Below are 14,994 nucleotides of genomic sequence, written 5' to 3' on the forward strand. Positions count from 1 at the left end.
CGCCAGGCAATGATTGATTACATGAGACACTCTTTCGCCTGCCTCTGCTGTTGCAAATATGATATGAGAGCAGGTGTCTGTGGAGACATGGACATATTTTAGAGTCCCAAACTCTTGGATATGTGTGATGTCCATCTGCCAAATGTCACCAGGGACCAAGCCCCGAGGGTTTACACCCATCGGTATGACAGGTTTATATGTGGCGCAAGAGCCACATAGTCGCACGATGTCTCCTGCCTCTGCTCTGGGAATCTGGAAATGGCTTGCTAGTGTCCTGGCATTGATATGGAACTTATCATGGAAGGCGCGGGCTCGCTCAATTGATGTCTGAAAGGAGAAAATCCATAACGGGCGAGTGGCGCCATCAGCGGCCGCATTCCCCTGTGCCATAGGCCCTGGCAGGGATGTATGTGCTCTTATGTGGGTGGTGAAGACCTTATGGTGTCTGTTCTGAAGCAATGTCTGGATAGACAGGAACAGCCCAGCCACTGTGGAAGTGGATCTAATTAAACCGGCAGTCTCAAGCACTTGCATAGCATTGACCACATACCTAGAATCGGAGACAATGTTAATGGCTCCTGAGAACCTTTCAAGAATCATTTTAACGATCTGCAGTTCCACCACCTGAGGCTGATCTGGTTCAAATTGTATGGTAACTGGGGGCTTGCCTAGGATCACATAGGCGCCTATCCCCGTTTTGGAGCCATCTGTATATATTGTAGTTGCTGGGACTAATGGCTCAGAGGCAGTAACCTTTGGAAAAATTACAGGGTGCTGAGTAACAAATGACAAGATAGGGTCTTTAGGGTATTGATTGTCTATATCCCCATGGAAAACACATCTCAAAATGGCCCAAGTATCTATGCAGGCAGCCAGGGTCTTGATCTGGCTGGCAGTATAGGGTACTCGGATGGCTTGTGGTCCTGAGCCAAAATGTTGGACAGCTCTATCATGCGCTTCAAGGGCCAATGAAGCGACTGCCTCCGGGTAATGTTCTATGACTTTTGCAGGTGAGACCTTAGGGTGTATCCACAGGAGTGGTCTTTTCTGCCAAATCACCGCTGTGGGATGTAGACTAGTCTGTAGCAAACAGACGTCAAAGGGTCGCCCTGGTTCAATTCTGTGTAAGGTAGCCCCACCTAAGGCTTCCTCCACTCTCTGTAAGGCAGCTCTTGCCTCAGGAGTGAGCCTCCTGTGGGAGGCTATATCTGGGTCTCCCTTCAGAAGGTCGAACAGGGGTTTGAGATCTGAATTTGGTATATGTAAATATGGCCTAATCCAATTAATGTCTCCCAATAGCTTTTGCATGTCATTTAGGGTCGTAACGCCATCCGTCCTAATGGTGACCTTCTGCGGAGAGACTAGCATAGGGGAGATTCTCGTGCCTAAGTAGGTCACCATTTCTCCTCCCTGAATCTTGTCGGGGGCAACATGCAGATTGGCTTGTCTCAGGGCCTCGACCAACTGGCCGAGCATATTATTTAGCATGTCTGGGTCCCTGCCGCTGAGCAAAAGGTCATCCATGTAATGCACATATCTTATCTTGGGAAAGGATTTCCGTAGGGGGGCCAGTAGGGAATCAAGGTAAATCTGACACATAGTGGGACTGTTGGCCATACCTTGGGGCAGCGTTATCCACTCGTATCTGAGATCAGGGCTTTCTTGGTTAATGGTGGGTAAAGTAAAGGCGAACCTATGGGTGTCCTCTGGATGCAGGGGGATTGAGAAGAAACAGTCTCTAAGATCTATAACATAAATCGGCCAAGACTGAGGGATGGCTGAGAGAGCTGGCAGCCCCCTCTGGACTGCCCCCAGGGACTGCATCTGCGCGTTGACCGCCCTTAGATCATGGAGCAGCCTCCACTTGCCAGACTTTTTCTTAATTATAAAAATGGGGGTGTTCCATGGGGAGGTCGACGGCTTAATGTGTCCTAATCTAAGTTGTGTACTGACTATTTCTGACAAGGCTAATAGCTTCTCCTTAGGCAGGGGCCACTGAGGTACCCAAACCGGATCATTTGATTTCCAGGTGATTTTGATCGAAGTGGGTAGGAGAGCTTCTTCAGTGGCCCCTAAGAAAAACCCAGCCCTTGCCTACCTTTTCTGTTCTCTACTGATATTGGGGATGTCCGACCCTGTAGGGCATTGCCCAAGCCTTTGCCGGGGGTATATCCCTGGTTCCTGAGTATATCCTTAGCCTGGGGGGAGCAGTTTGACGTAAGTGTGACATCCATCTGAGTGAGGATGTCCCTTCCCCATAGAGACACTGGCAACTGCAACACAAATGGTTGGAAATGGCCCTGATGACCCTCCTCATCGCACCAGAGAAGGGTTGAGGCGCTAACCTGGGGGGCTGACACCATCCCCAGACCTTGGAGCGTGTTGTCTGCAGTGTTGGTAGGCCAGCCAGAAGGCCAGTCCTTTCTGAAGATAATGGAGCGATCAGCTCCTGTATCTAAGAGGCCTGTTATACTCTTACCATTGACTTTGAGTGAAAGCATGGGTCTTTTATCAAGTGTCATGTGCAGCCCCTCGAAGACCTCCCCGGAGGAGCCAAAGTGTTGCTTTCCTCTAATCTTTTGTTTTGCCGGGAACCTCCCATGGAGACTGGGAAGCAGCAAGAGCTGCACTATCTTATCTCCCTTATTGATCACCATCGTACCCGCAAGGGACTGGACCATAATTTTGACATTTCCCGTGTAGTCTGAGTCAATGACCCCAGGGATCACCGTAAGACCCCGGAGGGTGGTGGAGGATCTTCCGATTACCAGACCCACGGAATTCTCGGGAAGTGGCCCCCGGAAGGTGGTCTCGACTATCTGAACACCCATGTCAGGCGCTAATATGAATCTGGAGGCGACACTGAGGTCCACACCTGCTGACCCAGGGGTGGCCCTTGTTGAAGGCTGCCATCCTGTGTTGTCCTGTCTCTGGGGCAGGGGCCCGCCTGTGAGGAGGGCCCCCTCTGGCCGTTTTTTGGCTCTCTAGCATTTCGTCCACAAATACGGTTGCCCTAAGCATCAAAGACCGACCTACACTCCTCAGCTTTGTGTGGTCCCTTCTTGCATCGCCCACAAACATATGGCTCTTCATTCCTAGGACGGGGCCTAGCATCTGCATTGTTTGGGCAGTGACGTTTAATGTGTCCTGGCTCCCCGCAGGCAAAACACCCTTTGGCCTTACGTTCCTCTCCTGATCCGCGGGGTCCCTTCTGCTGTACAGCTGCTGCCAGGAGAGCGGCAACTCCCGAATTGGAGAGCGGCCCCCCGATCTCTCTGCATATTCTGATCCAGTTGTTAAGATCCTTGTTCTTATGGGGGACTATTGCTGCTTTACATTCCTTTGTGCATTGCTCAAAAATCAACTGTCTAACCAGCGGTTGAGCCACTTCCCTATCGGAAAAGATCTTATCGGCGGCATCTTGCATCGGAGCCACAAAATCAACGAATGGCTCTGTTGTGCCCTGGACTATCTTAGAGAGGCACAAGGATGCCGCTCCGGCACCACTCACCTGCTTCCAGGCGCGAAGCCCAATGGTATTGATCTGCTCATAAACTGCACCAGGGAACTGAGTCTGATCATCAGCGTGTTGGCCTTCCCCCATAAGCATGTCTCTATTCCACCCCCGGTTCCCTCGGTTAGCGTTTCTTTCCGCCTGTTCGGCAGCGAACTCGGCGTACCAGGCCCGCCAATCCAGGTAACTACCCGAGGGCAGACAGGCCTTTGCCAGCTGAATCCAGTCCGTGGGGGTGAGGGGTCCCGCAGACAGGTTCTCTAGCATAGCGATGGTATATGGCGCCGTCGGCCCAAAGGTTGTGACTGCATTCTTGAGTTCTCTAATCTGCTTTATCTCAAAAGGCTCCCATGCATTATGTCCCTGGCCCATAGCTATTTGCACGGGGAATATCCCATAGGGGCCACTGTCTATCCCAGGCAGCAGATGGTCCCCGAGGGGCAGACACCCCCCCTGCCAAAGCTGCCTATGAAAGTACCGTCCAGCAGATGGCAGAGCGTCGTAAGATGGCGGCCCATGTATCACTTCCTGTTCTGATGGAAGAAGGGGGAGCTCCCACGCGGCCGCCTCGTGGCGGGGGACTGCCTCGGGGGGCGGCCCCCAAGGCGGGGCAGAGGGCTTAACTTCCTTCTCCAGCCAGGGGGCGCTCAGGAGCTCCCTGCTCTTCCATAGACCAATTTGGGCGGAGCGCAGCTCGCTGCGCAGTGTGGCGAAGGACCCCCACGATTCTTTGTCAGGTGGCCTATCCTCCTGGCATCCAGACCCTTCTGTCTCGCCTCCATTCAGGTCCTCCTCGTCCTCAGAGTCGGACGACTCCGGGGCCTGAGTCCTACCCTCCCCCCTTGTCTCTCTATTCCCCTTGATGGATCCTTCTCGGGAGCTCCCTGACTGAGTCTGTTCAAAAACCCTGCGTGCCTCGGTAAGTTCTTGAGAGCTTTCCCCACTTCCGCACTCGACCCTCAGGCACGCATATATCATTTCCCACAGAGGCCGAGCAGAAACCGATGCTCTGCCCTCCCTCTCCACTAGAGAAAGGTCCCTACCCAGCTTTTCCCATGAGGGTAGGTTTAGATGCCCCATAGGCAAGAACCAGGGGGCAAAGCTGACAATCTCTTCTAAAAAATTTTCCAGAGTCTTGCGCCCTACCTTAAGATCTCTTGACTTTAAGAGCTTCCGGAGGACCTGCACCAGGGGCTGAGTGTCCCTACTCGGTACATTTCCCATTTTTAATATGTTGCTCACCGCGTGAGGTCTAAGGGTCCACCACTTACGCGTGAGCCTGAGAGGAGTCTACAAACCCTGTAGGTGCGCGCCACCCAGGGCCCAGGCTAATCCCCTACTCACCTGTCCTGTAGCTCTGTGTCAAAGGACTTTATCCACCGCCTCGTCTCAGGGCTGATCAGGTCCCCGTTCGGGCCACCAGATGTCGGTGTCGCTCCTGCCCGGCAGGAAGAACACAAGACAAAATCTGGCGGTGGCGAAGTGTTCTATTTTATTTCTCTCCTCCTTCACAGTCTACCCCGGGACTCGTCCCGGCCGAAGCCTCTGTTGGTCCGCTCCCCGCGGCTCCTTCCGTGCTTCTCCTTCCAGGGGTGGAGGTACTGGCTATATATAGGATTGTGGCCTCCAATCAAATCAAGGCGGGTCACGTAAGCTGATTGGCTAGCAACATTAGTAGCTAGGCAGACTACCCTGCGAGGCGGGAACTTAGTGGGGTGATAGGGATCAGGAAGCAGGAAACAGGCACCATCTTGGCGGGCTCGGTGGGAGGGGTAATCTAGCTCAGGCTTTTGTACCTCCCTACAGGCCTCGCGATCACCGCGTCTGATGACTTGGCAGTGCCACGCCTCCCAACACGGTATCATACAAAATGGCCAAAAATTAAAGGCCTTTACTTTAAAAACAGGACAAGACAAGGATGTCCTTTATCACCAATCCTATTTAATATAGTACTGGAAATACTAGCCAGAGCAATTAGAAAAGAGAGAGAAATAAAAGGGGTAAAGATAGGAAAAGAAGAAGTTAAATTATCATTGTTTGAGGATGGCATAATACTCTACACAGAAGACCCCCTAAACTCCATTGAAAGACTCCTAGATAGAATAAATAAATTCAGTAATGTAGCTGGATGCAAAATCAATACTCAAAAACCAATAGCATTCCTATACACTAACAACAAAATCACAGAGAGAAAAATAAGAGAAGCCACACCCTTCACACTAACAACCAGAAAAATGAAATATTTATGAATTACTCTTATGAAAGAAGTGAAAGACCTATAGAGGGAAAATTATAATACAATGAAAAAAAAATTGAAGATGATCTCAAAAAATGGAAAGACATCCCTTGGTCATGGATAGGAAGAATAAATATTGTGAAGGCCATTCTCCCAAAACTCTCATACAGATTCAATGCAATTCAAATAAAAATACCATCAACATACCTCATAAATCTAGAGAAGTCACTCCTAAAATTCATTGAGAGCGAGAAGAGACCTAGAATAGCAAAGACAGTTCTATGCAACAAAGGCAAGGCAGGAGGTATCACAATCCTTGACTTGAAGTTATACTACAAAGCAACTGAAGTAAAATCAACATGGTACTGGAAGCAAAACAGAGCTAAAGATCAATGGACTATATTAGAAGATATAACCACAACTACAAACACACTCAACCACCTTATCTTTGATAAAGGCGCCAAACAGTTTCACTGGAAGAACAACAGTCTCTTTAATAAATGGTTTGGAAAAACTGGTCTCCATACGCCAAAACTAAAACTAGACCCATGCCTATCACCATACGCTAAATTAAAATCTAAATGGATCAAAATTCTGAATATTAAAACAGAAACACTAAATCTATTGGAAGACAAATTGGGTAGAAATCTTGAAGACATAGGGGTAGGTAAAGTATTCATGAACATGACTCGAACCACACAGTAAATACTTCCCAGAATCAGTAACTGGGACCACCTCTTATTAAAATGTTTCTGTATGTCAAAAGAAATCTCCAGCATAGTGAAACGAAAACTCACAAACTAGGAAAAAATCTTAGTGAACTCTCCCTCAGACAAAGGACTTCTATCTTAAACATGTAGAGAATTAAAAAAAAATCAAACCCCCCAAAATTCAAAGATCCAATCCAAAAATGGGCATCTGAGATGAATACACACTTCTCAGATGAAGAAATACAAATGGCAAATAAATACATGAGAAAATGTTCATCATCATTAGTCATTAGAGAAATGCAAGTTAAAACCACGCTGAGATTCCATCTGACTCCTGAAAGAATGGCCAGGATCAAGAAAACTACCAATAACAAATGCTGCAGAGGTTGTTGGGAAAAAGGAACTCTCCTGTACTGTTGTTAGGAGTGTAGACTGGTGCAAACACTGTGGAGGTCAGTCTGGAAATTTCTCAAAAACCTGGATTGGAAGTCCCATTTGTTCCAGCTATCCCACTTCTAGGCATATTCCCAGAAGAACTGAAAGCATCATACTGCAGTGATATATGTGCACCCATGTTTATAGCAGCACAATTTGTAATTGCCAGATCTTGGAAACAACCTAAGTGTCCATCAACTGAGTAATGGATTAAAAAAAAATTGTGGTATTTTTATACAGTGGAGTACTACTTGACTATTAATAATGGTCACATTGAAATATTTATAAATAAATGGACACAATTCAAGACCATATTCATAAGCGAAATAAATCAAACTCACATGTATGAATACCGAATAATTTCCCTATTGTAAGAAATGATTCAAATATATAAAAGTATGTGGCAATCGTGATTCCCCATTATGTGGCTTTGAAGCCTTATAAAGTTTTCACTCATTAATTGGAATGGCTTTATTCTGGGCTGTTTGTTATTACTGCTTGTGATGATATGAACAGCTATTTTGAAGAAAACAAGATATCATAATAGCTAGTTCTGATTTAATATCATCCTGTTTTGAAGTTCCACCAAACTGTTGTTCTTCTGTATCCATTGGTTTTATCATGCTGTATTTTATTATATGTGATAGTATAAACAGAAATTTTTATAGGCAAAGAGGTAATATAGAAACCATTTTTCATTTTCTATTAGCTGGTTCTAAATACACTGTAATACTTTCATTCTCTTGAAAGGTTTCACACTGCCTTGATATGTTTGAAGCCATAGTATACGATAAAGTTATACTCAAATATTTCAAGGAAAGAGACACTATGGTAACTACTATTAAGTCTAGTAACCTTGTGGTGAAGCACTAGGTTGCTGAAATTGATATGCTTTGACCTGTATTATGTTGTTATGTCCTCTTTTATCTCAATCTCACCCTTTATTCATGAAAAAATTTATTTATTTATTTTTATTATTGTTTTTAATTAAGGGAAAAAATAAAAAAAATTAGCAGGATATATTATACTAACTTTTTTGATTTCCTATTAACTTGATTTGAAGCCCTGTATTGCTCCCACCATCTTGTTTTGACACATTTTACTCTGTTCTGTTCTGTTTTATAGTATCAAGTTTGAGAGTATAGGCAATTACTTTGAACGCAATAAGATTCACTATGATGCCCTTTCTGGTTTGACCGTTTTCCTCTTTTGAAGTCCTGTAATGTCTCAAATGTTTAGGTTTTATTGGTCTTGTTCTGTGTTTTGTTCAATTTTATTATATTTAATGATATATGCAATTCTTTTTAAGGTAACAAGAGGCATTATGGTAACCATTGTTAATTACCTTGTATTCTGTTTTTACATCATGTGCTATGTCCATCCTTTGTTTTGACTGACTGCTTTGTTTTGTCATATTTGGTTTTATTCTCTTCCAAAAAAAGTAATAAGAACTATGGGAGTAATCAACCCAAAATATGTAAGTGTTGTTGTAAAAAGAGAGGAAAAAATGAGGTGCTCTGAAGGATACAACTGCAAGTTTGTTTAGGTGTGTTAGGATAGATGATCATAGTACTAAGTTTTTGTTGGATCATTGAACACAACTGTTTGCAGTCTCACTGTTTGAATGTCCACTTTGTATGCTTTAATTCTGTAGCTTAAATAACTATTTGTAAGATGACAATATGTGATCCGTTAACTAGTGATTCCTTATTGTCTTTTTTTAAATTCTGTATCACTTTTACGCTTATACTTTTTCTTCCTTTAAATAAAAAAAATTGAGACAAGTGTTATGATCTAGGGCTCCAGGGGGATTAAAACCCACTAGAAGAGTTTGAGACTCTGGGGCTAAAACAATGAATGTCTCTGGGTAGGTCATATTTATTTTGTTTTCAAACAAGAAAATTAGAGCAGAAAACACAGGACACTGAACAGGACCTTGGCAGTGGTTCAAGAACTTTTCTGAGTAACAGATTATGTTAATTTAAGAAAACTATTTTATGTTAATTTAGGAGAAGTATTTTAGAAGAACATCTCCAGGTTGACTTTCTCTACAGGAGTGAAATGCCTGCAGATACAATCTTATCTTGTTAATTTGGGTTGGACCCAGGTATCCTTAACTGTGGCCTTATCTTGCCCTTGAGATGTTTCTTTGCTCTCAGGTTGTCCATGCCCAGACCATGCCACAGCCCTGAAATCATATTCAATTTCCAGCTTCAATAGCTCCCAACAGGTTTGTTTGTCCTAGACCAAAATATCTGGAGTGACTATAGATGAATAAATACTCACCCTCAAGGTAAAGTCTTATCACACCTGGAGACTAAGTCTTCATTATTGACAATCTGTGGGTAGTATTTTAAAATGCTTTTTTGTCACACTATGTTAAGGCCTTGAGGGGATCTTTTCTGGGTGAGTACTGTGAAAACTTGGTGTGATTCTTCAAAGTAATGTAAGGTCGGCGTTGCAGGGAAGAAGACCCCAAGGGCTCACGTCTTTAAGGGTGAAAGCTTTATTTCCATGTGCATGGGGTCCGTCCAGCAAACGAGTGTGGAGGACCCCGAAGGGAAGTTACACAGGGTTTTTAAAGGCATAAACTGCAAAGCAGGCGATGTTACAGAAGCAGATCGCATTGGTTAGCTTTGAATGGTGCAGGGCTTGGCAGGAGCTGATTGGAGGGGCTCAGGGTTGGGTAACTTTAGTGTCCGGGGGTCATAGCCCGGTCACTGTGTTCCCGGAACAGTTGTTTATCTTTTTTTTTTTGTTTTTTGTTTTTGTTTTTACCAACGGAAAGTCCCTTCTTGTTTTGTACAGATAGCTCGGGGGGGGGGGGTGCGGTGGCAGCTGTAAAGTTAACTCTTTCATTCCCCCCTTTTCTTGTGAATAACCTTTAATCTTAAAGGTCTTGTACGGGCAGGGGGTCATCTTGTAGGAACACACAAGGGAGGTGTATGGAACAGTTTTAGGGGGTCTTTCAGCACAGCTTTAGCTTTAGGGGGTTATCAGACCATTTAAGTTCCCAGTGATCGTCCTCTGGCGCTGAAGCTGGTTTCAGATGTGACGCGTGGATCCAAGAGGTGATGCCGTCGACCTTTACCGCTGTGGGAATGGTCAGTAGGATCTGGTATGGTCCTTTCCAGCAAGATTGTAGGGTCTCTTGTTGATGACGCCGGATGAGCACAAAGTCTCCCACCTGCTATGGATGCGGTATGGGAGGTTTGTTGGGAGCGTAGGCTGAGGCTAGCTGGGTCCACAAATCCTTTTGTAGGTGGTCAAGGGCGATGAGCCTGTCAGACAAGGAGGTCACCGGGGGCCCAAAGGTTATTTTGTCTTTATTGAGTAAGAGGCTTTGGTAATGTGTAATCCGGGCGTTTGAGAGCCACCTCTCGGGAGGTTGGCAGATGACACTTTCTAGCGTGTGTGGGGCAATAATTGTTAATTTTTGTCCCAAAGTCAGTTTGTCAGCGTCCTTAGTGAGCAGGGCTGCTGCTGCAAGGGCCTTTAGGCATGGTGGCCATCCGTTTGCCACAGTATCTAGTCTCTTTGAGAGGTAAGCCACCGGCCGTTTCCATGGCCCAAAGGTCTGCGTTATCAGGTAGAGCTAGGGCCGGGGCAGATAGGAGGGCTCGCTTGATGGCATCGAAGGCCTGTTGGTGATCCTTCCCCCAGACAAAGGGTGATCCTCCCTTAAGCAATGGGTAAAGGGGAGCTGCCAAGGATGCGAATCCTGGGATCCACAGCCAGCAAAACCCCGCCGTACCCAGAAATTCTCGAAGCTGTTTTTGGCTTTTGGGGGGAGGAATCTGGACCACAGTCTGTTTTCTAGCCTCAGTGAGCCATCTTTTTCCTTCCCTTAGGGTGTAACCCAGGAAGATTACCTCTCGTTTGCAGATCTGAGCCTTTTTTGCTGATGCTCTGTACCCCAGAGTGGCCAACTCACGTAGGAGATGTTGGGTCCGGTTGTTGCAGTCCTTCTCTGAATCTGCTGCCAGCAGCAAGTCATCCACATATTGAAGTAGAGTGAGGTCCGGGTGTTGAGCCTGGAATGGAGCTAGATCTTTGTGGAGAGCCTCATCAAAGATAGTTGGGCTATTCTTGAATCCCTGGGAGAGGCGCGTCCACGTCAACTGTCCATTTATTTTGGAGTCTGGGTCTGTCCATTCAAACGCAAATAGAGGTTGGCTGTCATTATGAAGGGGTAAGCAGAAAAAGGCATCTTTCAAATCTAGGACAGTTTACCAGGTTTTGGATGGGTTTAAGCCACTGAGGAGATTATAGGGATTTGGCACGGTGGGGTGGATGTCTTCCACCCTTTTGTTGACCTCTCTCAAGTCCTGTACTGGCCTATAATCATTGGTTCCTGGCTTTTTAACAGGGAGTAGTGGTGTATTCCATGCAGATCGACAAGGGGTTAATACCCCCTGATCTAAAAGTCTCTGTATATGTACCTTAATTCCTTGGTAGGCCTCTCTGCCAATGGGGTATTGTCTAACTCGGACGGGGGAGGCAGTGGCCTTTAGAGTGATCACCACAGGTGGTTGTTGGTTGGCTAGTCCCAATCCAGCCGTTTCAGCCCAGGAGTCTTTGAAATCAGCTAACCAAGCAGGAGGAACAGGCTGAAGACTCTGATCATTATAGAGCCTATATTCATCTTCCAACTTCAGAGTCAATATTGTGACTATGGGCTGTTCAACCTTCGGGTTGCGGAATGTCACCTGAGGTCCCTGGGGCTCAAAGGAAATCTTTGCCCCTAATTTAGTTAACAGGTCTCTTCCTAACAGGGGAGCAGGGCATTCTGGGATGACCAGGAAGGAATGTTTTCCTTTTCCTTTTCCCAGGTCGACTGTGCGCTCGGTGGTCCATGAGCGGTATTTGCTTCCGTTAGCCCCTTGAACTAGTGATTTCTTGGTTGAAAGGGCTCCCAAGGGGGCCTGAAGGGCCGAGTAAACAGCTCCCGTGTCGACCTCAAATTCCACGGGAGTCCCCTCCACCTTAAATGTTACCCTGAGTTCGGGGAGGGGAACCGAGCCCCGAAGTCCCTAATCTTCCTCATCTAAGGCGAGCATGGGGGTTCGCTGCCGCTGTGAGGACTGCTTTTCTCGTTCCTCTTTGGCTCGCTTCCTTTTAAGTTTTTCACAGTCTTTGATTAGGTGTCCTTTCTCCTTGCAATATGCACATTGGTCAGGGTCTAATGGGGGGCGATTGGGCTTTCCCTTTCCTGTCTCAGGCTTACCCTGAATAACTGTGGCCAACACTTTTGCCAATTCCTTGTTTCATCTTTTGTCTCTAGCTAACTCCTTTTCCTCTTCTGTCTCTCGTTTATAGTAGACTTTTTCAGCTTCCTTAACGAGATCCCTCAGAGTTAGGTCTTGTAGACCATCTAGCCTTTGGAGCTTATGTCTTATATCAGGAGCCGATTGCCCTATGAAGGCCATGGCAATTGAGCCCTGTCGGCCTTCATCTTCAGGGTCAAAAGGCGTGTACCATCGGTAAGCCTCCATCAGGCGTTCTAGAAAAACTGAGGGAGTCTCAGTGGGCCCTTGAGTTATTTCTCTTACCTTGGCCAAATTGGTAGGGCGCCTTGCGGCCACCCGGAAACCCACCATTAGAGTCTGGCGATAGATGGAAAGATGCTGCCTACCGTCAGAATTGGGATCCCAGTCGGGGCATTTCAGCGGGAAAAGATCGTCAATTTGATCGGGTCTCTGGGTGGGTCTGCCATCATCTCCTGGAACATTTTTTTCGGGCCTCGAGAAGGATTCGATCTCTTTCCTCGGTGGTGAACAGGACCCCCAATAGTTGTTGGCAGTCATCCCATGTGGGTTGGTGAGAGAACATAAGCGAGTCCATTAGGCCTGTTAACTTAGAGGGGTCATCAGAGAAAGAGGGGTTATTATTTTTCCAGTTGTATAAGTCTGAGGATGAGAATGGCCAGTACTGAAGGGCCGGCATTTCTCCCTCTGCTGTCCCATCACTTAGAGTGGGCCCATAGGGACAGGAGAGGGAGAGTGACGACCGGGTCCTCCGGCCGCTGTCTACTGTGGGTGTTCCGGGCTGGGCCCTCAGGCCCAGGGGGACTGGCCTTGGAGCAGGCCGCAGAGGGGGGTGGGGAGTACGGAGAGAGAGTTGGAGCTGAGGGAAGGGAGGCCTCCGACTCCGGCGGGGAGACGGTTGGTGGAAGTGCATAAGGAGGAGGCAAGGCAGGTCAAGGAGGAGGGTGATCACAATCGAGCAGAGGGAGGTCAGGTTGGGAGTCAGGCAGGACCGGGGCAGGGGGCCCTTTCAGAGCCAAAAGTTTGGGTATGGAGGAGTCGGGCGGAGGAAGGAAGGGTTTTACCCACGGTGGGGGCTCCTCCCTGAGGTCCTGCCATACCAAGATGTAGGCGACCTGGTCGGGGTGGCCCTCTCGTCTGGGGTGGAAGATGATGTTCTTAACTGCTAAGATGAGGGGAAGGTGGAAAGTCCCCTCTGGTGGCCAACCCACAGAGAATGTGGGCCACTCAGATGAGCAGAAAGTCTGCCATTTACCTTTTTTAACCTGTAAGGAGAGATTGTGAGCCCTCTCTCGAACCTCCGACCAATGGTCGAGGGTGAGGGACAATGGGGACGATGTCGTTTGTCCCCTGGTGTTCTGAAGACAAAGAGTGGTTAGCGTACGCGCGACACAACAAATAACTGATCACAACAGCCACAACACACAGGACAAACAGGCTGGCCACCTCACTCTCACGCATTAGCCTCACACCAAATGAGCCACCTTAGGGGGTGCCTCCAGATTGGCCCGGATGGACCACAGATTGGGAATGAAATTCCCCAGACCAATAGGAAAACCCTATCGCAGGCGGTGAGTCACGGAAAACCGTGTGGGGCGTTCCCCGATCACCAAGGAACAGAAATCGCCCCTGAAGTAGAGCTGGAGTTCGGCCTGGGGCGAAGAGAAACGGTGGATCGATCCAAAATGAAAGTAAAAATATGACCGGTCGTACTCACCTGAAGAGGGACGCTGAGCCATTGAGATCGTCTCCCGTGAGACGTACGATCTCGCTGGGGCCTCCAAATGTAAGGTCGGCGTCGCAGGGAAGAAGACCCCAAGGACTCACGTCTTTAAGGGTGAAAGCTTTATTTCCATGCGCATGGGGTCCGTCCAGCAAACGAGTGCGGAGGACCCCGAAGGGAAGTTACACAGGGTTTTTAAAGGCATAAACCGCAAAGCAGGCGATGTTACAGAAGCAGATCGCATTGGTTAGTTTTGAACGGCACAGGGCTTGGCAGGAGCTGATTGGAGGGGCTCAGGGTTGGGTAACTTTAGTGTCCGGGGGTCATAGCCCGGTCACTGTGTTCCCGGAACAGTTGTTTATCTTTTTTTTTTGTTTTTGTTTTTGTTTTTACCAACGGAAAGTCCCTTCTTGTTTTGTACAGATAGCTCAGGGTGGGGGGGCAGCTGTAAAGTTAACTCTTTCAGTAATACCCAGAAAAAATATGGAGGCTACCCTGAAAACTATGGCCCTTAGAGTTTCTAACTCTTTTACTCCAATCCTCAAACTCTGAAATTTCAGGTATTCCTCCTAGTTAAGAACTTTAACAGCTTTTTCTCTGGGCAATACCATTACTCAGACTCATTGTATGGACTTGATATCCAGAGTGACACAGTTTGCTTGAGAACTCATCTCTTTGGTGAGTCTAAGAAAATTGTTGATTGATTTTTCACTCAGTCAACTTTTTTTGTTGTTGTGAGAATAGGAATGACGACTTCTGAATTCAGTGTAAGGCATAACTGTAATTATCTTTTGAAACAGCATATTTTGTAAAATTGTATCAAGCATTTGGTGATTTGGGCCTATGGAAATTTCTTGGAAATGGAAATAACAAAATTTCCAAGTGTATTACTACTCTAAGTTAAAATACAGAAATGACTGTGAATTAGGCTCACTCTTCTGATCCTAAATATATGCATTCTGAGATGTGAAGCACAGGGGGATGAGATTTCATTGATGATTCTGCAGAAATGAGTGTCTGTCAGGTGATGGGCGCACCCAGCTCAACAAGAAGTGACATTTACACCTCCACCTGCAAAGTCCCTTCCCTTAACCCTATCCCCAGCCCCA

General features: G+C 46.9%; 1 protein-coding gene across 1 annotated transcript; it reads right to left on the bottom strand.

Moving 5' to 3' along the window:
• Positions 1 to 10,359: 10,359 nt before the first annotated feature.
• On the bottom strand, positions 10,360 to 13,505 carry LOC134477493 (uncharacterized; the record flags this gene model as incomplete). Its single annotated transcript, XM_063255603.1, is given in 4 exon segments — positions 10,360 to 11,071; positions 11,129 to 12,630; positions 12,632 to 12,880; positions 12,882 to 13,505. Coding segments are annotated over 4 exon segments (3,087 nt in total), but the record flags the coding sequence as incomplete, so codon positions are not given.
• Positions 13,506 to 14,994: the final 1,489 nt, after the last annotated feature.

This window comes from Cavia porcellus, unplaced genomic scaffold, assembly GCF_034190915.1.
Source record: "Cavia porcellus strain 051 isolate PalLab524CR breed Dunkin Hartley unplaced genomic scaffold, mCavPor4.1 scaffold_9, whole genome shotgun sequence".
Lineage (NCBI taxonomy): Eukaryota > Metazoa > Chordata > Mammalia > Rodentia > Caviidae > Cavia > Cavia porcellus.